We start from the raw sequence: 22,470 nt of genomic DNA on the forward strand, positions 1-22,470 counted from the left end.
TTAAAAAGGACTTTTTTTTCGAAAATAACCCCGTGAAATTTCGTATTTGCCAAACTAACCCTGTAAAATTTTTATTTGTAAAACTAACCCTCCTTTCGCCACGTAGGCGCCACATCAGGGATTACTCAAAAAGATGGTGAATCGTTCACCGTCTTTGTAATTTTTGTTATAAAAGCGGTAAATGGTTCACCGCCTTTAGAAGACAGTGAACCATTCACCGCCTTTAGTGCAAAATTTTTCTTTCCGCCGTTTCTTCTTTCCACCCTCTCAAATCCGCCGTTTCTGTGCCCTCGAAAAGACGGGGAACGATTCACCGTCTTATCAAGGACACCATATTATGGACTTGGAAAGATTTGCGCAGAATAGGGTTTTGTACTAAAGGCGGTGAATGGTTCACCGTCTTCATAAGACGGTAAACCATTCACCGTCTTCATAAGACGGTGAACCATTCACCGCCTTTACAACAAATATCAAAGACGGTGAACGATTCACCGTCTTTTTTAGGAATCTCTGACGTGGCGCCCATGTGGCGAGAGAAGGGTTAGTTTCACAAATAAAAATTTTACGGGATTAGTTTGGCAAATACAAAATTTTATAGGATTATTTTCGAAAAAAATCCCTTTAAAAATGAGAGAATCATTCGTAAGGAACTAGGTTAACTTATTTGAGTTTTTAAACGTCATATATAAAAAATTCGGATTTGCTTTATTTATTTAAATATTTAATTATTGATTTGGAGTTGGTGTGGGTGTGCTCTGTGTGTGTGATATAAATTTAGCTTTTGAAGGACATATGGAAGTTAAGATATCATAGGAAAATAAATGCCAATAAATGATTTCATAAATACCCAACAATCTCTTTTCCCTCTCCGCCACGCATGCCCAAGGTTAAATAGAGTTTTTTTTTCTCTTTAAATAATATTTTCTTGAATATTCATACCACTTTAAAAAAAAAATCAGATGTCAATCTAAACCAACTAAGTAATTCATCTTCTTTTCTACTTCAAAATTAATAAAATTAACATGTTATTATTTGATTGGTACACGATTAATCCGCTTGAATATTACATTAAAAACCTTCTCCTCATAAGTGGGATAAACAGGATTTCAACACCAACTGTCCCTAGCGCAAGTGGCAAAAAGTCTTGGTGATTGATACCCGAGACCCAAATTCGAATCCTAGTTGATTCACATTTTCAGCTAAGTTTATTTCTAAGTGAAATAAACGAAGCGGATAGCATGCTTTCTTTCTCTCTCGGAAAAATAAAAGAAAAGATTTTGACAGACAAGTGCTGACATGGCTTCAGAGCCATCAAAATTGAGAATCCTGTGTCCTTTTGAAACAATATATATATATAGTCATGATGTCCCACAGGACCCACACAAGTTGCTCCCACATGTTAGTCTCAAAGCAATTAACTTTGGTTTCATTTGGTGTCATATCTCAAAACATCAAAAAATAAGATTGATAGTTTTACAAGTACAACATCACAGATAAATTACAGTGCCCCTGTAGATTTGATCTCAAAACCTACCCAATGGACCCTTTGAATACCAAGATCAACAGTAAAATGCAAAGCCAATAATTTGTTTTGCACTTCCATTCGGAGTTAAGTAATTAGATGGCTGTGTTGTGGTCACCAGAGTCTACAGGGAGTTGGAATGGAGTTTTCCTTCCTTCTAACTTTCCTAAGAATTGGTTGGATAGTTTTGTGTATATGTGGCTGCTTTGACCAAGCACATGGTTGGTGGGCATATTAAGGTAGGTTAAAGACTAAAAAACAATCCATTGAATATACCCATCATCTGCAAGCCACTAATCCTATGATGGGTTCATCCTATTTCTATTAGCTTAATCTCTCTCTCTCTCTCTCTCTCTCAAACCAAGGAGAGCTACCTCTACAGTTCAGTTAGTAAATGCAGGGAGCTGCAGCAGCTGCTGCTGCTTCGCCAATGCTAATACCAAGATGCATGTGTTAACCCTATTTTCCAAAGTTCCAAATTCCCAAAACCCTAATAAAGGTATAGAAAGATCTTATTTGATATCTTAAGAACAAAACAGTCCAAGTTGGTTGCAAGCCACTATCCTTGGTGTTTCCTACTGTCACTCTCTGATTGACATAGGAACCACAAATCCTTGTCTTCAAGATAAAAATTGCTTGATATCATGCAACTTTCTTTTCACTGATGTTCTCAAGACCCTCTTTTGGTTACTTAACAATTTCCTTTGCAGAACCTTCACACTCTGTCTTACTTCGGCTTTTTCAATTCTCTCTAACAGGTTTCTTTCATGGAGAGATTTGAACAAAGAAGATAAATAGGGAAAAAAAATGCATTGGTTGGGTGGATTGGAGTAGAACTGACCTTTTTGTGGAGGAGAGATAGAGACCTGAGACTTGTCGTACAGTAGCTTGATGTAGAGATGAAGCTCTTTAGAGGTAGTTCTCTTCTCCAATTTGTTCCTTTATACAGTTATTTAAACTCTGCAATTAAGATGGAAGAGAGAGAGAGAGAGAGAGAAAGTTTAGCTACATAAAAATTCACATAACTGGTATTTTCTTCCCTTTTTCTTCACTTGACAACAGACGATTATTTGGAATTCTACATCTTGCTAAGGAAAATGACAATGTATTTTGCAAAGAAAATAGAAGAGATTTTTGTACACTCCTTGATGCTGAGCTAGTCAAGTAGTACATTTTAAGTTCAGCAACCCTTTCCTCCTACTTTTAACCTAATTCTAACCCCCCTTCATATCTACCATTCTGTGTTCTCCATTGATAGATGGCATAGTATGTCACCTACCTTTAGAAGAAAAGAGAGAGAAAATGGGGCTAAAGAGAGAGTGAATGAAGCTAACAGGCTTCATTTATCTTAGTCCCCCCTCTAGGTGCCTGATATCAGTTTGTGCATTATGAGAAATATGGATAAGCAATATGAAGTTGCACAGCCAAGCAAAAAATCCATCCGAAGTCTCCCTAATTCTATTCAATCACTGGTGGGGTTTAAAAGAAACTTAACTCCAAGTTGGATCGAATCGGTCCGACAAATCATCAAGGACCTGCGATCAAGCAACGAAGTTGCCAGTTCATCAATAAAGTGCACCCCTCTTGAAAAGATTCAGCCTTCTGTTAACAATGATGGAGGAACCGATGATTCAGTTAAAAAGATTCAAGGTACAATCTTCATTTCATATCACACTCACATTGGTAAATTAATGTCTTCCTTAATTACAGCTTGTTCTTTTTGTTTTTTCTTTCCCCTGTAATAGATGAGCTTGATTCCCTTACTTCCATATTAAAGCAGTTGACACTACATAGGAGACAGGCATTAAATGACTATTTAGACTTGAAAGGTAATATATTTATCCTGAATTAAACCATTTTCACTGCATGCTCGTTTTTTCTAATGACAAATTTACTTAGGCTAATGGAACTTCCATACAATATTCAGGGAATATTCGAGTGTTTTGCCGTATAAGACCCTCACCAACTGATGTAAATTATGCATATTACAAGCCACCCCTGTTCAATCTAGATTCAAGCAACGTTTCCCTAAGAGTTGCTGACAACAAGAGTAAGCAATACAGATTCGACAAGGTTTTCCACCCACATTCGACCCAAGGTATCAGAATCAACACAGAATAAGTCCAAATCATAATGGTCTCAAATTATGATTCAGCTAGAATTTAGTTTCAGAAACAACATGCTCATGAACTTTTGCTAATGAAAATTTACAGAAGAAGTCTTCTCTGAGATTGAACCAGTGATTAACTCTGCATTAGATGGGTACAATGTTTGTATTTTTGCCTACGGCCAGACGGGCACCGGTAAAACCTACACAATGGTAAGATTTACTACATGCAACATGGTTACTGCCATTTCTTTGATTAAACAGTACACTTCATAACTAAGAAAGAAAATAAGCCTCTCCAAGAAAGAACAAAAGCCTCTTTTTTCCAAAATTAAATACTATTTGTTTATTACATGAATTAGGAAGGTCAGCCTGACAATCCGGGTGTTGTGCCACGAGGAATTAAAGCATTGTTGGAACGTGCAGCGGAGAGCAACTATAAATTTCTGTTCACTTTCAGTATGCTTGAAATATATATGGGCAATCTTCGAGATCTGCTTGCTCCAAACAGCAGGAAGAGAAGGGTTCAAAAGGCACCATGGTAGGCTTTTTCTACACTGAACTAGTAACATAGTTACAAAACTACTAATATTATTCAAGCCGAACTATGCAGTACTGAGCATAGGTGCACAACAAAGTAATACATTGATATTAACATCATTTGATTAATAGCTGAAACTGTGCGGTTTGTATTAGATGAAATACTATACTACTAAGCTTGATAAACTTTCGTATTTCACTGCAGAATTCCTTTCGCACCAGGCGATTGTGTCCAAAAAAGAAATCTATTTGGAACTTCTAGTGAGTAATGTCTAGGTCTTATGTTTCGATTATCCATACTGATGCTCCTAGACTGTCCAGAGTTTGCCTTTCTATCTGCAGAATCATCTGTACCCTTCAATTTTCGATCTGTTGAAATTGATCATGCTATTCCACAAAAAAATCATACAGACAATTTCACCGATATCTGTCATACACAACCTTTATTATTTTCATCTAATCTGCCCTCAAGTTCTGGATGAGTTTATAATTGTCAGTTCTATTATCTGAAATCTGACAACAGACGCTTTATTATTTATTTATTTAATGCTTAAAATATGCACACCATTTTTTGTCCAACTGTGCCAAATTTTCATCAACACAAATTGAAAATACATCTTGTAGTTTCAATGTATGCATAAAAGAAATTATGTGATTATATCATTGTCTTTATCTCTACACAGTCTCTCAATCCAAATGAGTCCAGAGGGAGGCGTTGAAGTTGAAAATCTAGTTGTGATCAAGGTTAGTGATTTTCAGCAGGTGATACGATTATATGAGCTTGGTATGCGTTTTAGATCAACGGCTTCTACCATGGTGAATTCCATGTCAAGCAGATCCCACTGGTAAAGTTTCAAACCTGCTAACAAGGGCAAAATGTATGAATAATTCCTGTTTAATTCCGATATTTCTAGTTGATCCCGAAACCTTGCACTTAAAAACTTATCTCTGAACTTTCAAATATATTGCAAATTCATCCCTGACAGTTAAAAAAACTGACACCTGTTGACGTTTATTATAAAATGACCTTTTCAACTTTGTTTCAAGTTAAAATCAAATAAAAGAAGTTATTCTACATAAAAATGGTGCTTTTACAAGGAAAATATATTTACTTTTTGATGATCAAGGATGGAAGTGTAATAATTAAGAAAGTTCAGATGCTAGTGTGTTTAAACAAAAAAAAACAGTGCCAAGGCACAATATCAGAATAGCTACAGGGACTAGCGATGCATTCTACCCTATTTACAAAGTAATCTTTGGATGATGGGAACTTGTCTTGTAATCTTAAATTTAACCATTTTATGCATGGAACAGCTTGATCCGCATATCATTGACTTGCTTTAACGCACATGAAAGACGAAGAGAAACAAACAAACTATGGATGGTTGACCTAGGTGGAAGTGAACGTCTATTAAAGACCCAAGCAAGTGGAAGAAGGCTCCAAGAGGGAAAAGCTATAAATCTATCACTCTCAGCACTAGGAGATGTTATTGCCGCACTCCAAAGTAAAAAATCTCATGTGCCTTACAGGTAATATTAGCAAGAATAGTTACTAGGCCTTCCAATATGAAACCTGTTGTACAATTATCAAATTTGAGCTAAACTCTTTTCGCTTGGTTCTTTTCTGGACTCATATTTGTAGAAGAGAAGGTTACAAAGGTTAAAAAGTGGGCTAGTATTAAGAGGGGAGGGGGAGAAAAAAGAGAGAAAAAAAGTGAGGCTTTCTGAAAAGGGTCAATCTCTCTATTATACTCTGTTGCAGTCAAATCATGCATATATAAGACTAGTTTGTCTTCCATGACTAAATAGCTTCATCAGGCAGGTACTCAAATCTCCTGGCACCAAGTCAGATTAATATAAGCTGTTGCTTATTTTTACTATATTCTTATCTAAAGGACCAACTAAAGCTATACTAACCTGATAATATTCTGACACAAAAGAGTTTTCTTACTTCCTAAATGTGGTTAAGCACTGAGTTCAAGTTTTCCATATTTGACAGGAATAGCAAGCTAACACAAGTTCTCTGTGATTCCCTTGGTAAATACTATTTTGTTTTTCTTAACAAACTCAATCTTCACAATAATTCTACATAGTCGGATAGGCTATGGTTCTAAAGTCTTTGCTCACCTTGTGAATACATGCCTACAGGATCTGATTCAAAAACATTGATGCTTGTCCATGTCAGCCCCAATGAAGAAGATTTGTGTGAGACCATTTGTTCCTTGGGTTTTGCAACACGGGTGAGAAGCATTCACCTGGAAAATGAAGAGTCAGAAGTAAGTTTTCAACATTTAAATATTGTATCAAGTTAACCATTGAGGTAGTTCAGCTACAAGTAAAACCTAAAGCAGTTCTAAGTTAAATGCACTAATACTAAATATTATCATTTAGAAGATACAATGTTGCTTAGTTGAATAACCTGCATTGCAGAGTGGCACAAAACATTTAGCTTCATTTACCAATAGCAATTCAGTAGTATCCTTTGTTATTGACACAAATGAGAGCTTTACGTTATTTTAATTGTAAAATGTGGTTGTGCTCTTTAGTACAATGCTAACATTTAGATATTTTGATAGGGAGAAAGAGCAAAGAGAGAACTCTCAATGGCGCAGATGGAACAGAAGGTGAAACAATTAGAGAGAGAATGTGAAGAAGTAAGAAGAAACATAAAGAAGCTCAAAGACAGACTCAAACATGTAAGAGGACCTATGAATCCGACTAACTCTAGTTTTGATGATTCATATCAATCCATTGAAGAGGTGCAGTATCCTGATGGAGCAATATCTTTCCAAAGTTCCAGAAACTTCTCAGAAGCTTCAGCTGGCTTGCCTAGATTTATGCGACCAACAATTTGTAGTCAACATAAAATAGGCCTAACCCATTACAATGCCTTTAATACAAGGAAGAAACCACCAATACCATCAAAGAAGAGGCCTTCCTCTGTTTATGCTGAATCCATTATCTCCCCTTCAAAGGGTGCTTGCTTCTCTGACTATAATTCTGAGTGTAGTATATCAGCAGTTAGCTTGAATTGGAAGGAGAGTGAAGAAAATGGAACTGAATCTAGTCAAGCCGGATCTGAGTACGAGATTAAACAAGTAATTTTCCCAGAACAGGAGAAATCACCAAGAACTACATTGACTTCTGATGATGATGAATGTATAAAAGAGTTAGCAAAAGTTCCGGCTAAGGATACCAGAGATAAGAAAAATTTGGGCATTGACGAATTGCTCAATCTAAAAGTTACAGAGAAGACTAGTACATATACTCGTCGAAGTAAAAGAGTTCTAGCTTTTGCATTTGACAAAGAGAACAAGGGAAGGGAGATTTGTAAGGCAGATATTCAACTTTGCAATCAGAGTATAAACTTAGAAGCGCCTAATGAGAAGAGTGAAAGTAACACCATGGAGAAAGTAAGCTTATATGGCACAGTGGAGCAATTCGGTGAATCAACGGAAATTGACCATCCTTCTAAAAACATGGTAGTGGGTAAATTTTACAATGGATTTGACGCTTCATCGAGTGAATTAACAGAGATCAAGAACCACCACAAAGAGGATTATGGTCAAGCAACCGAAGAGAACGAGTTAATAATGGAGTGCCAAAAAGAATATGTTGAGGGTACCAATAAAGTTGAAATTGGTAGTGAATCAACTAAAATACAAGCACAAAGTCCTGCACTTCAGGAAATGAACAGCTGTAAGGAAGAAACTCTTAACAGTTGCCAATCAAAAGAAGATGCTGAAAAATCTTGCTTACTTTCCGATCTACCAAAAGTTGATCAAAGAGAAACCTTTAATGGTGCAGAAGTAAGTATTACGAGATTCCAAGAAGAGGAACATGACATAGGTAATTTTCTAGCTACAACATCATTTCCAAGTTACATCAATAGAAAGAACAGTAGTTTCAAACTGTCTTTTTAAACAAATATTAAGGTTTTTGTTTATGGTCAAGTTAATCTGTTATAGATTTCTGATCTTTAAACAACTAGTCTAAATTGTCTTGTATTTTTCGTCTTTTCAGGAATATTTGAGTTTTTCATGCAGATTCTTCAGATATTATGGGTGCGTGCTCTTTTCGGACTGGGATTTCAAAGTCTTGGATTAAGTGATGACTTCTTTGACGGCTTAATGTTTTAAAGTAAGTTGAGTTCCATTTAACCAGGCGAGCACACATCCATGGGCAATATACCATACGTTGCCTTCATAAGTTGCAATTTGAGAGAAATAAGGTTTGTCTCAAGGTACATCAATTATTTAGTGTGTAAAAATGGTTTTATTGTATAAATTATAGCATCCAATATAAATTATATAGTCTCCCAGTGCAACAACATTTTTGCCAAAAGATTAGTTATCTTTCGTATCTTACATTTTCTTCATGTGTCCCCTCTTCCCTCCCTTCATTTTTGTGATTGTTTGGGTGGGCACTGGCAATTGAGAATCATGCATCTCTTCCAGTCTTCCTGTTTACAGTGAACTAAGTTTGTCCAAGTATACTATACCAGAACTGAAGTGCTTATATATATGCGTGCGCATGCGTGCTTGTGTGTTGGCGGGCAGGCCGGCCAGCCTGCATGTGCACATCAGAGCTTGACCTATGTCTTGACCCATCAAAATTAGACCATAGTTACTCCTATGGGGAATGCGAAACGACATATCTGACAATGTAGAGCAAGTTAGAAGGCTAAGAGGAAAGAAGAGACGTTCCCGGTTAATAAGGAGACAAGGGAGCAACTTCAAAGATTGTGCTAATAAGAGGGCAAAACTCACAAGTTCATATGGTCTAATGTACAGGCACAAGAATTGAGGATTGAATGTTGTTTTCAGAACTGTAGTTGGACGACTCAAATGCTGTCACAAACACATTGCGTATTACTCATTGAATTTGCAGCTTGTAGGGGCAGTCCAATCTCTCTGTTCCAAATAATTAGCAAAACTGAGTTGGAAACTATTTCCCCATCCTTATTCAAAGTCAAACGGCACTCCACAAATATTTGGGACGTAACCCGCCATCCTCAAGTGCCTACTTATATCACAGAGAACTTCAAATATCCTGTTCAAGCAAGGATGAGATCCATCTCTAGAAGTGAATTCATGAACCGCACCATCCAATTCAATAGAACTTGCTCCTGGCATAGTTTTTACTCCCCTGTCCTTCATCAACTTCCTAAGCTTCCGGACATCATCCCACCTCTCCTGTGCCGCATAAATATTTGATAGCAGGATATAATTCCCACTATTATGTGGCTCAAGTTCAATGAGATGCACTAAGGCTTTTTCTCCAAGACCAACATCACCATATATTCTAGAGGCAGCTAAAAGAGCTCCCCATATTGCTTCATTTGCTTCAAAAGGCATATTTTGAACTAAATCATAAGCCTCCTTAAGACAACCTGCACGGCCGAGAAGATCAACCATACATCCGTAATGCTCAATTTTAGGTTTAATCCTGTAACGTGATTTCATACAATCAAAATACCGATGACCCAAATTGGTCTTTCCAATATGGCTACAAGCAGATAGGATTGCTAAAAATGTGACATCATTTGGTTCAACATTTTCTCTCTCCATTCGATGAAACACTTCCAGAGCTTCCACTCCAAGCCCATTTAGTGCAAAACCCGCAATCATTGTACTCCAAGTTACGACGCTTCTGTTCTTCATCTTCTCAAAGACCTCCAATGCTCTTGCAATATCACCACACTTGGCATACATATCCATCAGTGCATTCATGAGAGGCACCGTCTTGTACAACCCGCGCTTGTTTATCAGGCTATGTATCCACTCCCCTAAATCGAGTGCACCCAAATCCGAACAAGCTGAGAGCACAGCCAACAAGGAAATCTCATCCGGCTCAATACCGTCTTCAACCTGCATTTTCCGGAACAATGCAATTGCCTCATCCGACAGTTTCAACCGAGCATAACCACCGATCATCGTTGTCCACGAGACAACATTCCTCTCGGGCATTCTATCAAACAGCTCACGCGCCTTGTCCAAATCCCCAACCTTCGCATAACCTGCAATCATCACATTCCACAGAACGACATCTCTTTGAATAATTCCATCAAACAGTTGGCGGGCATCGTCTATCCCTCCACAATTACAGTACATATGGATCAAACCACTGGAGATATGAATATCCGATCCCAACCCAATTCGAATAACTTGGCTATGAACCTCTCTGCCCAATTCAAGCATACCCAAATGCGCAATAGCCTTCAACACGAAGGGAAAAGAGTAAGTATCCGGGCGCAAGCCCACGACTTGGATCGAGTTAAAGATAAAAATGGCATCTTTGGATGAACCATTTTGTGAGAGGCCGCGAATCATGGTGTTGTGCAAATACGTATCGGGGTCTTCTTGGTGCTTGAAGATGGAGAAGGCGTAGTCGACGAAACCGAGAAGGGAGGCGCCATGGACGAGCTTGCCGAGGAGGAGGTTGTCCCTGTCTAGGCCGCGGGGGAGGATGTGGCCATGGATTTGGGCGAGGTGGGGGAGGGTGGAGGAGCGGCTCAGGAGGGAGAGGAGGTGGTGGAGAGGTGGGGGGGAATGGATAGGGTTCTTCTTCGCGGGAGAGGGAGGTGGGAGAGGCGAGGAGGGGAGGGAACGAAGAGGGAGGTGGTGTCGAAGACGCATCGGATTGCGCCGAGCATTTTATTATCGCGCAAGCGACGTCGAGCTCGGACTAGAGAACGGTAGAACCTTCGCATGCAGCATGGAAACTTTTGGAAGCTCCAACACATTTTCGAGGTCGAGGACGTAGGAATATACCATATACCGATATACGTATGTAGCTAAAACTTTAGTAGATGTAATTTATAATTTTCATTATATTTTGGTATTTTTGCATTAAAATAATTTAACTGATTTTGCATTTTTTTTTTTAACACGGTGCATTTTTTGATTTTATATATTAAGGCTAGATTTTCAAAATATGGGCCAAATATCCTTTCTCTTTCTCTCTTTCTCTCGTCCTATTAACTTCTCTTTTTCTTGAAATATACAATGGATAAAAAAAATTTTCATCTATTTTTCTAAAAAGACGAAAATTACATTCATACACAAAAGTTTTAAAATTTAATAAAATAATTTTTTTTTCTAATGTTACAATTCAAATATAATCGTGCAACTGTTATGTAAATAGTGTGATATAAATGGTACATTATATTTTTTTCATTTTTTTTATTATTCTTTATCATCCTTTTTCTTTTCTCTTTTTCTATTTTTATCTTCGCTCTTCTTCTTTCCCTCGCCATCCTGATTGTCCTGATCGTATGATTGTCATTACCACTCTCTTTTCGCGCTCCGACGTCAATGGCCTCAACCTCGTGTGGCGGCAAAATTGTCTCCTACACCACCGCACCATCATTTCCTACAACGCCTTATTCAATTGCCTCGTTTTTTTTTTATTAAGATTGGTGGTGGTGGTGGAGGAATAGAAAAAGAATGACAAAACGAAAAATTTTAAAAATTAAAAAAAATATGTTGCATAATTTAAAAATAAAAGATAAAATTTTACTGTATTATTATCTTTATATTATACTACTTACACATATATTGCACTATCTATACAAATATTATACTATTTGCGCTGCATAGTTTGTATAAAGTTGTAAATTACTCGAGAGTAAATTGAACTCTTATTTTTATTTCGAGAAAAAATTATATACAATTATGCAAGTTAGTTTCTCTTTCCAATAAAAAAAATAATTAATAATACAGTAAAATAATAGAAAATTACAAATCTATTAGAAAGTACAGCAGACATTAATTGCTTTTTTATTGAAAAAAAAAATCGAGAGTACCTTTCTCCAATACAAAGAATAATTAATGCATGTCATACTTTTTAATAAGGTTATACCTTTTTTATTTTCTATCTCCATTTTTTATTTCTTTTTTTTCAGAAAAAAAAATAATTTATTTTTAAATAGTGGAACACAAATATATATAGTGGGCACAAATATAAATAATGCAACACGCATGTAATTTTGCACAAATAATATATCATAAATAGTGTAATATTTTTATAAATAGCACAAATTGTCTGAAAATATGTGTAATTTTTTCTTTGTTGTTATTTTCCTTCTTCTTTTGCCCCTCCACTATTGCCACCAAACTTGAGAAAAATACTAGGCAATTGATGCTGGCGGTGTAGTAGATGATGTTGCGGTGGGGCATTTTGTCGAATACTACGCACGCAGTGTTAATGTCATTTAACTTCATAAGGGCGTCGATGAGCTCGTTGCATAGTCACGATCACTTTTGTGATGCGCGAGCATTCCATATAGCAGCGAAACCAACGCACGAGATTGAGGCTGCCAATGTCAGAGCATGTAAAAGGATAGTGATGACAATCACGTCATCGGGGCGGACTGGGTGGCGGCGAAGGAGTAGAGAAAAGAACAAAGGCAAAAAAAAAATTGGAGAAAAGGAAGAAGATGATAAAGAATGAAGAAAGAAAGAAAAAAGATAAGAAAAACATATGTTACATTATTTACACCACACTATTTGTATAAAGTTGCAAACTTATACTTGGATTGTACTATTTGAAAAAAGATTGCATTTTTTTAGATATTGCTTTATTTAAAAAAAAATATTGTGCATTATGACCGTTTTTATTTTTTGAGTAAAGTATTTATAATTATATTTGTCAGTTGTATCTCTCAAGAAAGAGAAAAGTTAATACGATGAGAGAAAGAGAAAAAGGGAAGAGAGAAAGGAGAAGGTTGTTTTGATCTTTTTTTTTAGTATTTGATCTTAATATATAAAATTTGAAAACAGGGCCCATCTTGTAAAGATACAAAATCAGTAGATTTTTTTATTGAAAAAGGCCTTATATTTTTATAAAATTTTAAGATTTATATTAATATTTTATCTTTACTTAAATATGTTTCGAATATTATCTAGAGAAATACTAACCCTCCATCCTAGAATTTAAGAGAGACAAGTTTGTCAAGTTTTTATAAATACTAAAAATTTTAAAAATTTTCTAAACCCCACCAGAAAAGAATGTAAGATTTACACTTTTTTTAGAATGTACAAGTAGTAATGCTCTTTGCTCTTTTATCTAGGGGCAATTTCAAATATAATCTTCTCTAAAACTCAAAAATATTATAGATGCATTTTCCAAATTTAAAATATCATAAATATCAACCTAGACGCATAAATTTATCGTAAATGCTCCTCTAAACATATACTATTACAAGTATTCCTCTACAATATATCCGAATCCAAACATTAACTTAAATCTTTTTTATATACAGAAGGGCATTAATAATATTTTATATTTTGAAATGGGTATTTATAAAATTACCACTTTTGAGGATTGCAATGAAGTCTATATCATATATTATAAAAATATATATATTTTTTATTTGACAGACAAAATTTACAACAAAATAACTTGTATTATACATGATTAAGTAAATCTATGTAATATTTGAGAGAGAGAGAGAGAGAGAGAGAGAGAGAGAGAGAAAGGAGACTTTATATTGAAATTAGTTCAGTAATTAATTTCCATCAACTACATTATATAGCAGAATTTTTTTAAATAAAATTCTATATTTATTTTAACAAAATAATTATTATGTATATTATATGGCACATGAAATATACTGGAGCTAATGAGACCAATTCCATCCTATATATCTTATCTTATATCTTATATCTTAATATATATCTCCAAAATTGACCGTTTTACCGTCGCATGTCGATCGTGCGAGGTAAAACGTAACAACATCGCTCACGGCTCACCCAAGATGCGTGAAAGTGAAATTCCCCGATTCCTGCGGGCGCAAGAGCGGCGGGGGAGTGGGGCGCGATTATTAAAGCAAACACCAACACCCCACCCCTCTTCTCCCCTTCAAAGTGGCCCCATCCATGGCCTCCGGTCAAACCCTAGCCCCCAAATCGCCCCCACAACCCCAATCCCTTCTCGTCCGCGTCGGCGGCGGCGCCCTCCTCAAACCCTAATCTTCCGATCCATCAGCCCCTGCGGAGCTAACCACCTAGGGTTTCGGAGGCATGGAGGGAGGTGGTGGTGGTGGTGGTGGTGGTGGTGGAGGAGGAGCGGATGTGGAGCTCGTGTGCAAGACGCTGCAGTTCGAGCACAAGCTCTTCTACTTCGATCTGAAGGAGAACCCTAGGGGGAGGTACCTGAAGATCTCGGAGAAGACCGCGGCGACGAGGTCCACCATCATCGTCCCCGTCGCCGGGATCGTCTGGTTCCTCGACCTCTTCAACTACTACATCGGCACCGACGAGCGCGACGCCTTCAGCAAGGAGCTCAAGCTCGACACCAAGGTCGGGTCGCTTTTCGGACCAAAACCCTAACCCTAACCCTAACCCCAAAAATCTTTCCCTTGATCTTTGGGCTTGGTTGCTGATCGGTGATTTTTGGTGGTGGTGTTCGTTTTTGTGTTCAGGTGTTTTACTTTGACATCGGGGAGAATAAAAGAGGGCGCTTTTTGAAGGTAATTGGAGCTGCTGTTCTCTTTGACCTCACTTTTTGGCTTTTTGCGTGACAGTAATCATATTGATTGTGTAATACCTGTTGGTTTCTTTTCCCTTTTAGGGTTACGATGAAGAGTAATCATTTCTTTGTATTATAATCCGAGGCTTACACTGATGGGTGGTTGATAATGGGAGTTATAATTATCCCTATCTTAGTAGTTTCTTATTTTGGATGGGGTTCTCCAGATTCCACATCTGTGTGTACCTTTCTACGGCTCATGTTGTAATGCACATCATATTTTACTTTTTCTTTAAATAGGCAATTGAGCAATTGAGTTCCTAGAATTTCATTTTTGCGTCTAATTTTGGATACTGTTCTTTATCATGGACAGGAATTGATGCTTTACCTTAGGCTGTTCTGTTTACAGTAGGAAATGAGATGGTGTCAGAGTTCATTATTGCGATTATTCCGTTTTTGATTTTTGTTTTTAATATTTTACCTTATTGCTAAGATTGTTATTGTTACTAACAAGAAGCTTATTTAGTTGAGTGGAATGTGATTTACTACTTGGTTTGTGGCTTTATGCTATAAAAACATAATAATACTTGTGGTACTTCTGGGGAGAAGTTGTTATCACTGTATTGTCTTACATTTTGGTGCTTTTAACTTGCACTCATGTACAACTGCAACTACAATTCAGTTTGCAGACCTTCGACCTACATGATAGCTTATTTTTTAAAGGTCGACTCTCTATCATCCACATTTAGCAATCATCATATAATGAATGACTGACCGACCTGACCGTTTGGACTCATTCGTTCGCCCAATGAGAGATGTTTCGGGATGATTCAAATTCAATTGCGCCAATCCGGGTGGTCTTGCATGAGCACCTTTCCATATTCAGATCCTGTGGATGATGACAACTTAAGAAAGTTTTTTTTTTCTTTTTTTGGTTAGGTTTCAATTTTCTTGAGAATAAAGCTTAGAAGCTTGTTAGGGAATCTTTTAGTTTTACACTTTTACTTTCTTATTTTAGTGATGCTAAATCGTATGCCTGTTACAAGATTTATGACTATAGAAAGGCTGTTTTAATAGAGCTTCTTGGTTGTCCCTTGTTTATATTATTCTTATTGTAAAAATATATAGTACTTATCTAGTGCATTTTGATTTGATAGATGATCTTCATATTTTTTATTTTCTTCCTAGACTTACGGTAGTTTTGATTTTAAAAATTCTTTGTTAATATTTTGTTAGGACCTAACATTTTCTGTCTGTAAAAAATTGTAGAATATTACATCAAAGTGAGCTGTTATCTTATGTTTTAGAAATTCCATCAGAAAACTTAAAAACTATTGTTACTAGTAGTGAAGAGTTACTTAAAGCAAAACAACTGTAATGCTAGGAAGTATATTGAAAATTTTCATAGTTCAAGTGCAGATTGAAATATGTGCTGTACTAAAGGTAATATCTCTACAGTTGTCTACTTACAATGGGGTGGCTCAAGTGTTTGTAGCCATGGTTCTTCTTACTCTTTGCAAAGGTTTTCCCTAGGAGTGAGTCCAATCCATTGTTACCTACTACATGAGATGACGTGGAATGATGTATCATGTATGCGTATAGTGATGTGGTAAAATAATTCTCAGGAATGTATGGCTACTTAAAGAATTAGAGAAATGATGCGGCACAAAAAATTAGAGAAATTATGGAAACCTCAGTAAGCACCCTCATATAAAAGCTATTAAGTTGTGAAATGCCCAGATTGGAAGGACAGTGCCTGTCTGCAACAGGGGTAACATTGAAGGACATAAAAAGTTACCAGAATTGAAATCGATACCTTTATTATGGCCTTGCCAATTGTTGTAAAAGAATTCTGTGAAAAGAGTTGATAATGATATATCATCCTTTGTGAAGAGAGGACGGATATATGGCCAGCGAGTAGCGAGGCATGCAATACCCATTTTTACTTGTTGAAGGAGAGAATTCGGATGGAGGAACAGCTACTAGAAATCTAAAATGACTCCTGAAGTGTAGCCCTTAGCAAAAAGATAAAAGCCTAAATAACGAATTCATGTTCCCATAAGGAACGTCTATGTTACTTAAAGGAAAGAGCTAAGTTATTTTTGCCTTTTCTTTTTAACTTTCTCCCTAACATGTCAACTTAATGCTAAATTTTTAATCTATTTAGATCTTCGATTGTCTCACTTAATCAACAGGAATGTATGGATTTGTAGAGCTTACAAAACTGTTTTGATTGGGAGTTGGGACACGCACTGCTTCAGCCGTGTACTACTACTGCTTTCTAGAGTTGTTTAATTGTTATCGAGCAAAAGAGCCTATTCCAAACTATACTGCAAGACTGATAGGCTTTTCCAATATGCAACAAACCTTCCGATTCGGGACTAGAATTCAATATTAGCGCCATTAATTGTTCATATGTTGCATAGTTCTTTTACTGAGTTAGAAATCTCCATTCACGATTATCCGCACTATATTTATCATGAACCCAAGGATGGTTCTTCTCTTGTTTACTACGTTGATCTATTATAAGTAGTCAGATGGTCTATATGGATACTGGTTGGGCTTGTCTGCTGCTTTTTACGAGATAGACACCTAATGCTAATTTTCAAACAACTCAATGCACTTCTGAGTAATCACATGTAGTCACGGTTCTGTGCTAGTATTTTGCAGTCAGTATTATAGATTTCTTAGATCAAAGCAGGTTGCATGTGCTTGATTAGCTAATTTGCGAAGTTGCTCCTGTATATAGGTTTCAGAGGCATCCGTCAATAGAAACCGCAGCACAATTATTGTTCCAGCTGGAAGCTCTGGTGAGGAAGGTTGGGAAGCATTCAGGAATGTCTTGTTAGAGATAAATGATGAGGCCTCTCGGCTTTACATCGTTCCAAATCAGGTACAGTCAATTATCTGCGGTATACAAATCTCTGCTGCTTAACACCTTTTTAGTGTAAATCCTGACCTTTTTTTGTTTTTTCCTCTGCAGCAACACATGGAACCTCCTGAGCGCCTTCCTGGACTCTCGGATGATGTTGGGGCCGGATTCATATCGGGTCATGGGTCCCAGTCGGCCTCTGGGTCAGAGTTGCCTGTTGACAGATTGGTCGAACTGCCTCCGCAGGATGAAGTCGGAGGCATGGGGATGTCTAAAGTAATAAGGGCAGACCAGAAGAAATTTTTCTTTGATTTGGGGAGCAATAATAGGGGCCACTTTTTGAGGATATCAGAGGTATGGCACTCTTTATGTAACAATTATCTAATTCTTTCCGGGGAATGCTTTATATACTCCCCTGATTTCATTTAGATTCTTTGCTATAAATTCAAACACGTTGGAAACCCAATTTTGTTGCTTAGCTTTCCTGGTATGGTTTAAATAGTAAAATGCAGTTTAAATTTGACCATGTGACAATCATGTCTCCTTAAACCTCTGTAAATAAGGAGGATCAATAAAATTAAGCAGTTAAGTCCTTGAGCATGCTCAGCATTGTTTTCTGTTTTATGTTTTATGTAGTTGTTTTGGCTGCTTATTACCATGTTTGGCATTGATTATTACCTTAGCTTGCAAAGTGCAAAAAAAAAAAAAAGAAAAAAAAGGAAAAAAAAAAAAGACAGTGGTAACTCTTTCCTGCCTCAAAAAATCATGACTTTGCAAGGAGATCTGCAAACTATAGATTATAGAATACGGAAAAGTGCCAATTTAGACAATTTTGACAGCGAATTCTCTTGTAAGAACACAAAGATAAAGAAGGATGCCAAAAATGATTGGTATAGGGTTGCCAGAAATATACTAGTTTTTTCACTTTTAATCAGCCACCTGATTAACATGTTCAAGTTCAACGTCACTTAATGCAAGTTCCAATGGACAAGCTAAACAACACTCTCTGGATGGTAATGCATAAATGGAATATGGCTATACCACAAGGGTGTTTCTGAAGTATTCCCTACTTTTTCTTTAACCTCTTATTACTCTGATTGCCACACTAATGCAGGTTGCTGGAGCAGATCGCTCGTCGATCATCCTACCATTATCCGGCTTAAAGCAGTTCCACGAAATGATTGGTCATTTTGTCGACATAACCAAGGACAGGCTTGAAGGGATGTCGGGCCCAAATGTACGCAACGTCGAGCCGGCACAAAGATAATCAGTTTGATCGTTTCGGGTTTTGTTTGCTTGTTTTTCTAGCCCTCTCTGGTAACTAATTGTTCCTTAGAAAGTTGCCTGTTTGTGTAGAGCATGGAGTTTATGTTAATTCATATCTGGAGGATAATAATCTTAGGTTTGCCTGTTTCGTGGTGGAGAGGTGAATTGTTTGCCGAGCTTTCTTTGTGAGGAATAATGAGCATACATTGTTCTTATGGTGGTATAAAAGGGTGGCTCCTGCATCATGTGATACCGTGGTTTCATGCTTCTCGTTTTTGCCTTGCTTTTTCCTATGCTGGAATTTTGTTTCTTGTTGTTCCTTACTACTGGCAGCTAGACCCCGGCAAAATCTGCACCAGGCTGAGTTTTGGCAAGGCCTGTTGTTGGGTCAAGTATAAAATCTCACTCTGGGCCAGGTCGAGTATTAAATCTCACTCCGGGCTGGGTCACTCAGCCCTATGAATCGGGCTCAGGTCGACCTGACGGTTCGAAACCAAGCTGGCCAGGCTGGATCAGGTAGGTTGGGCTTGGTTTGTTGGGTCTATTTCTGAGTTCCTTGAGCACCATTTGAGTTATTTTCCATTTTTGAGTTAGGTTGGATGTCTGGTTATCTTTTATACTTGTTCTGCATGATCATGTTCTCTTCAGTATCAATTTCTCTCTCCTGTATTAGCCTGGTGGGTATTACCTACTGAATGTTTGAATTGTATGCAACTAAACATTAGAATTTAATAATGTAATTTACTGCAAAAGAGGCTGTCGAAAAGGCGGAATCCTTCGTACAGTGGGTGTGTGGTTTAATTTGGTTTAGACAATGTTTGGAGTTTTCTTTCCTATCACATCCTTCTTTTTTGCTTTTTTAGTTATTCTTGTTTGGTTGTGTAATCCTTATGACGCGTAAGACCCAAATATGTGGATTATAGCTGAATCTTTTGCTCTTTTAGTTATTCTTGTTTGGTTGTGTAATCCTTATGACGCGTAAGACCCAAATATGTGGATTATAGCTGAACCTTTTGCTCTTTTAGTTATTCTTGTTTGCTTGTGTAATCCTTATGACGCGTAAGACTCAAATATCTGGATTATAGCTGAGTCTTTTGCTCTTTTGCAATGCTGTTTGGATGTTTGCTCCGATTAATTCAAAACCTCAGCCAATAGTAGAGATGTCCTTACGCGTTATATGCAGGTCATTGAGATTATTATTATGTATCCCTATCGAGCAATGCTAATGGTACATCCAAAAGCGGGTATAAATTATATACTTTATTCATCCAATGATGGTAATATATTCACTAGTCACATTATATGACTAGTTGGTGCAATATATATATGTATATATCTATATTTTTGGCACCTACAACTCTACAAGTAGTATTTACCATTCTTATTAGTATTACAATAAATGATATAGAAACTAAAATTTGTTACTCGTCAGAATACAATTTTTTAAAGCCATGAAAAACTATTTCTTATATATTTAAGCTTTGTTTGGTCTGGTTGTTGTTTTTTTTTTCATTTTTCAAAACAAATTCTATATAAAAGTTTATGGGAGTTGAGAGCAAATCCGTTCGGCAGCAAGGAAAAAAACAAAAACAAAAACAAAAACAAAAAAACTCAAAAAGTAAATTTTTTTTTTCCCTTTGGTTCCCTGACCCTTTTTTTTTTTTTTTTTTTTTTTTTTTTTTTTTTTTAAATTAAGTTGTCATCTCTCATCCAAGCAAACAAGGGAGTCAAAATCTGTATTTAGAAAAAGTACAATGCTAGCTGAACAAATACAAGACATCTTTATCTCCCCCATCCAGAGGCCCATATTATTTCTCTAGTTTTATGAGTTTTTTTTTCCCCTTATAACCTAAAAAGGTTTATACAAATCCTACGATGCAAAGGGAATAAGATTTTTTATATTTATATAGACACGCAATACTGTTCTTCATAGCTAAAAAAAGCCAGTGATCAGGAAATTTTGTGATGAAAAATTTTTCGCTGTCAAAGTTGTCCATGTAGTACTTGAAACATCAATAAAATATCTCTCCATTGCACAAAAGTACAAAAAGTTTATTTTAAAGCATAATTTTAATATATAATTATTCCACTAAGTCCCCCTATAATGCTTTTAATAATAATATACAAGTAGTGATGTTACAGACTTTCGTACTCTTAATAGATCTATATTAGTACAACTAAATAATAAAAATTGATAGTACGCACAATTTATATACTATTAAAATTAGGTCATTATTATATCATATTATTTTATTTGGCATAATAATATGATTAATTTATAATATAATTTTTGCCACTTAATGTGATTCAGCCTCTTTTTTTTTTTTTTTTTTTGATATAGATGTCCCAACTATCAAGTGGGTGAAAGAGAAACACAATACCCCTTATATTTTATATTTTATATTTTTATTAGCATCATTGTGCGTGCAGTGGCATCTTTTGCTGCAATGCTTGACACGTACGCATGAGTTGGATTTCCCCCTCCAACGAAACCAAATCCCGTTAATTGCACTACAAATCCCTCAACATTGAATCACCCTCTTCATTTTGGTAATACTCAAATGTATCATGAATCTATTATTTCTTCATCACTAGATCTCAAGATAATCCATTTTGTTATTTAAAAACATTATAATTCAATAAATAGTAATATTGAAATATACAATAAAAGATAAAGAATAAATGCGTGAAAAGAAAAAGAAAGGATATGAAATAAATGGACTCCAACAATTATTAGTACCAAAAATAAATCAGAAAAAATAAAATCAGAGAGAGAGAGAGAGAGAGATTACATCCATTCGATTGGCAAATACTAGATTCTAAAGATAATATTAAAAAAAAAATCGTAGTTCGGAATTAAAAAATCAAAAACCAAAATAAAACTTTGCTACGAAGTTCAGGAACTAGTAACGCAACTCACCAAGACCAAAAAAAAAGAAAAAAAAGAAGAGAAAAAACAAAAAGAAAATCCAACTCCCACAATGACCGCACCGCAGCGCGACACGTGTGTCAACGCGGTCGTCGAAAAAGCAAAAACGCCGCGTCCATACTATTATGCGGACGCCAAGTGGCCGTGCGTAAATTTATGGTGTCTCGATCGATTGGATTCCTTGTTTGAATAAAATCGAGCTAAAAGACAATAAGTAAACGAGTGAGTGAGTAAATGGTTTGGTTTGTTCTTCGTTCTTTGATTCTTCTAAGATCACAAGGTTTTTTGGGGTGTTGGTTTTTTTTTTTTTTAGTTTTTGGATCCTACTTTTGTTCTTTTTTATTAGGAGAGAGTAAGTTTTGAAGTGTTGTTGAGAGCCACACGCAAAGATCCTGGGTGGTGGGTGCTTCTGAAAAATATCTGATCTGACGCATTCTCTCCAAAATCAAAATTTTCTGCACATCATGAATTTACATTTTTTTTTTAATCGAAAAGTAATTCAAAATGAGAGATAGAGGCAAGTCATTTGTAGGGAAGTCATATTTAGAAAGCCAAGTTACAATTTTGATCCTCAACTATTAGGTGTGTGATGGTTCGTCGTCGGAACTTTAATTTATTATAATTTTTAATTCGAACTTTCTGAATTGTTAAAATCGAGTTTCAAAACCTAGCTTAACTCGCTAAATATTAACGGATAGCTAATGTATAAGTAATCAATCATTATTGTGATTAAGTCGCTACATTACTTTTGTACTAGTGAC

General features: G+C 36.3%; 3 protein-coding genes across 6 annotated transcripts; 2 read left to right on the plus strand and 1 right to left on the minus strand.

Moving 5' to 3' along the window:
* LOC109709011 (pentatricopeptide repeat-containing protein At5g56310-like) lies at positions 2,017-10,976 on the minus strand. Of its 3 annotated transcripts, XM_020231038.1 has the most exons (4): positions 8,939-10,976; positions 8,538-8,826; positions 6,297-6,424; positions 2,017-2,482 (listed from the first exon to the last, which is right to left on the minus strand). In XM_020231038.1, exon 1 carries the CDS (start codon positions 10,805-10,807, stop codon positions 9,131-9,133), a length of 1,677 nt encoding a protein of 558 aa, XP_020086627.1. In that variant the 5' UTR covers positions 10,808-10,976; the 3' UTR covers positions 2,017-2,482; positions 6,297-6,424; positions 8,538-8,826; positions 8,939-9,130. The 3 variants fall into 3 exon arrangements, with proteins under 3 accessions (XP_020086627.1, XP_020086624.1, XP_020086625.1); XM_020231035.1 differs by lacking the exon at positions 8,538-8,826; XM_020231036.1 differs by lacking the exons at positions 2,017-2,482; positions 8,538-8,826 and adding an exon at positions 3,784-4,186.
* LOC109709010 (kinesin-like protein KIN-14B) lies at positions 2,298-8,531 on the plus strand. 2 transcript variants are annotated; one of them, XM_020231033.1, is made up of 12 exons: positions 2,298-2,437; positions 2,781-3,172; positions 3,268-3,351; positions 3,450-3,620; positions 3,736-3,842; positions 3,992-4,170; positions 4,853-5,014; positions 5,484-5,699; positions 6,169-6,206; positions 6,318-6,445; positions 6,746-8,018; positions 8,193-8,531. In XM_020231033.1, exons 2-12 carry the CDS (start codon positions 2,911-2,913, stop codon positions 8,306-8,308), a joined length of 2,736 nt encoding a protein of 911 aa, XP_020086622.1. In that variant the 5' UTR covers positions 2,298-2,437; positions 2,781-2,910; the 3' UTR covers positions 8,309-8,531. The 2 variants fall into 2 exon arrangements, with proteins under 2 accessions (XP_020086622.1, XP_020086623.1); XM_020231034.1 differs by having other exon boundaries at positions 3,303-3,351.
* LOC109709231 (transcription factor Pur-alpha 1-like) lies at positions 13,968-19,043 on the plus strand. Its single transcript, XM_020231350.1, has 5 exons — positions 13,968-14,473; positions 14,596-14,643; positions 17,392-17,535; positions 17,626-17,868; positions 18,629-19,043. The coding sequence occupies exons 1-5, from the start codon at positions 14,195-14,197 to the stop codon at positions 18,779-18,781; spliced, it is 867 nt and encodes a 288-aa protein (XP_020086939.1). The 5' UTR covers positions 13,968-14,194; the 3' UTR covers positions 18,782-19,043.

This window comes from Ananas comosus, linkage group 4, assembly GCF_001540865.1.
Source record: "Ananas comosus cultivar F153 linkage group 4, ASM154086v1, whole genome shotgun sequence".
NCBI classification, from domain to species: domain Eukaryota; kingdom Viridiplantae; phylum Streptophyta; class Magnoliopsida; order Poales; family Bromeliaceae; genus Ananas; species Ananas comosus.

What these genes read in the sequence shown, in the direction of transcription:
- LOC109709010 (XM_020231033.1), top strand. Translation starts at nt 2,911, where the DNA reads ATGAGAAATATGGATAAGCAATATGAAGTTGCACAGCCAAGCAAAAAA. An exon ending in AGGGTTCAAAAGGCACCATG is followed by an intron (nt 4,171 to 4,852) that starts GTAGGCTTTTTC and finishes ATCTCTACACAG; the next exon opens with TCTCTCAATCCAAATGAGTC. An exon ending in ATGTCAAGCAGATCCCACTG is followed by an intron (nt 5,015 to 5,483) that starts GTAAAGTTTCAA and finishes TGCATGGAACAG; the next exon opens with CTTGATCCGCATATCATTGA.
- LOC109709231 (XM_020231350.1), top strand. Translation starts at nt 14,195, where the DNA reads ATGGAGGGAGGTGGTGGTGGTGGTGGTGGTGGTGGTGGAGGAGGAGCG. An exon ending in TTTACATCGTTCCAAATCAG is followed by an intron (nt 17,536 to 17,625) that starts GTACAGTCAATT and finishes TTTCCTCTGCAG; the next exon opens with CAACACATGGAACCTCCTGA. An exon ending in ACTTTTTGAGGATATCAGAG is followed by an intron (nt 17,869 to 18,628) that starts GTATGGCACTCT and finishes ACACTAATGCAG; the next exon opens with GTTGCTGGAGCAGATCGCTC.
- LOC109709011 (XM_020231035.1), bottom strand. Translation starts at nt 10,807, where the DNA reads ATGCGTCTTCGACACCACCTCCCTCTTCGTTCCCTCCCCTCCTCGCCT.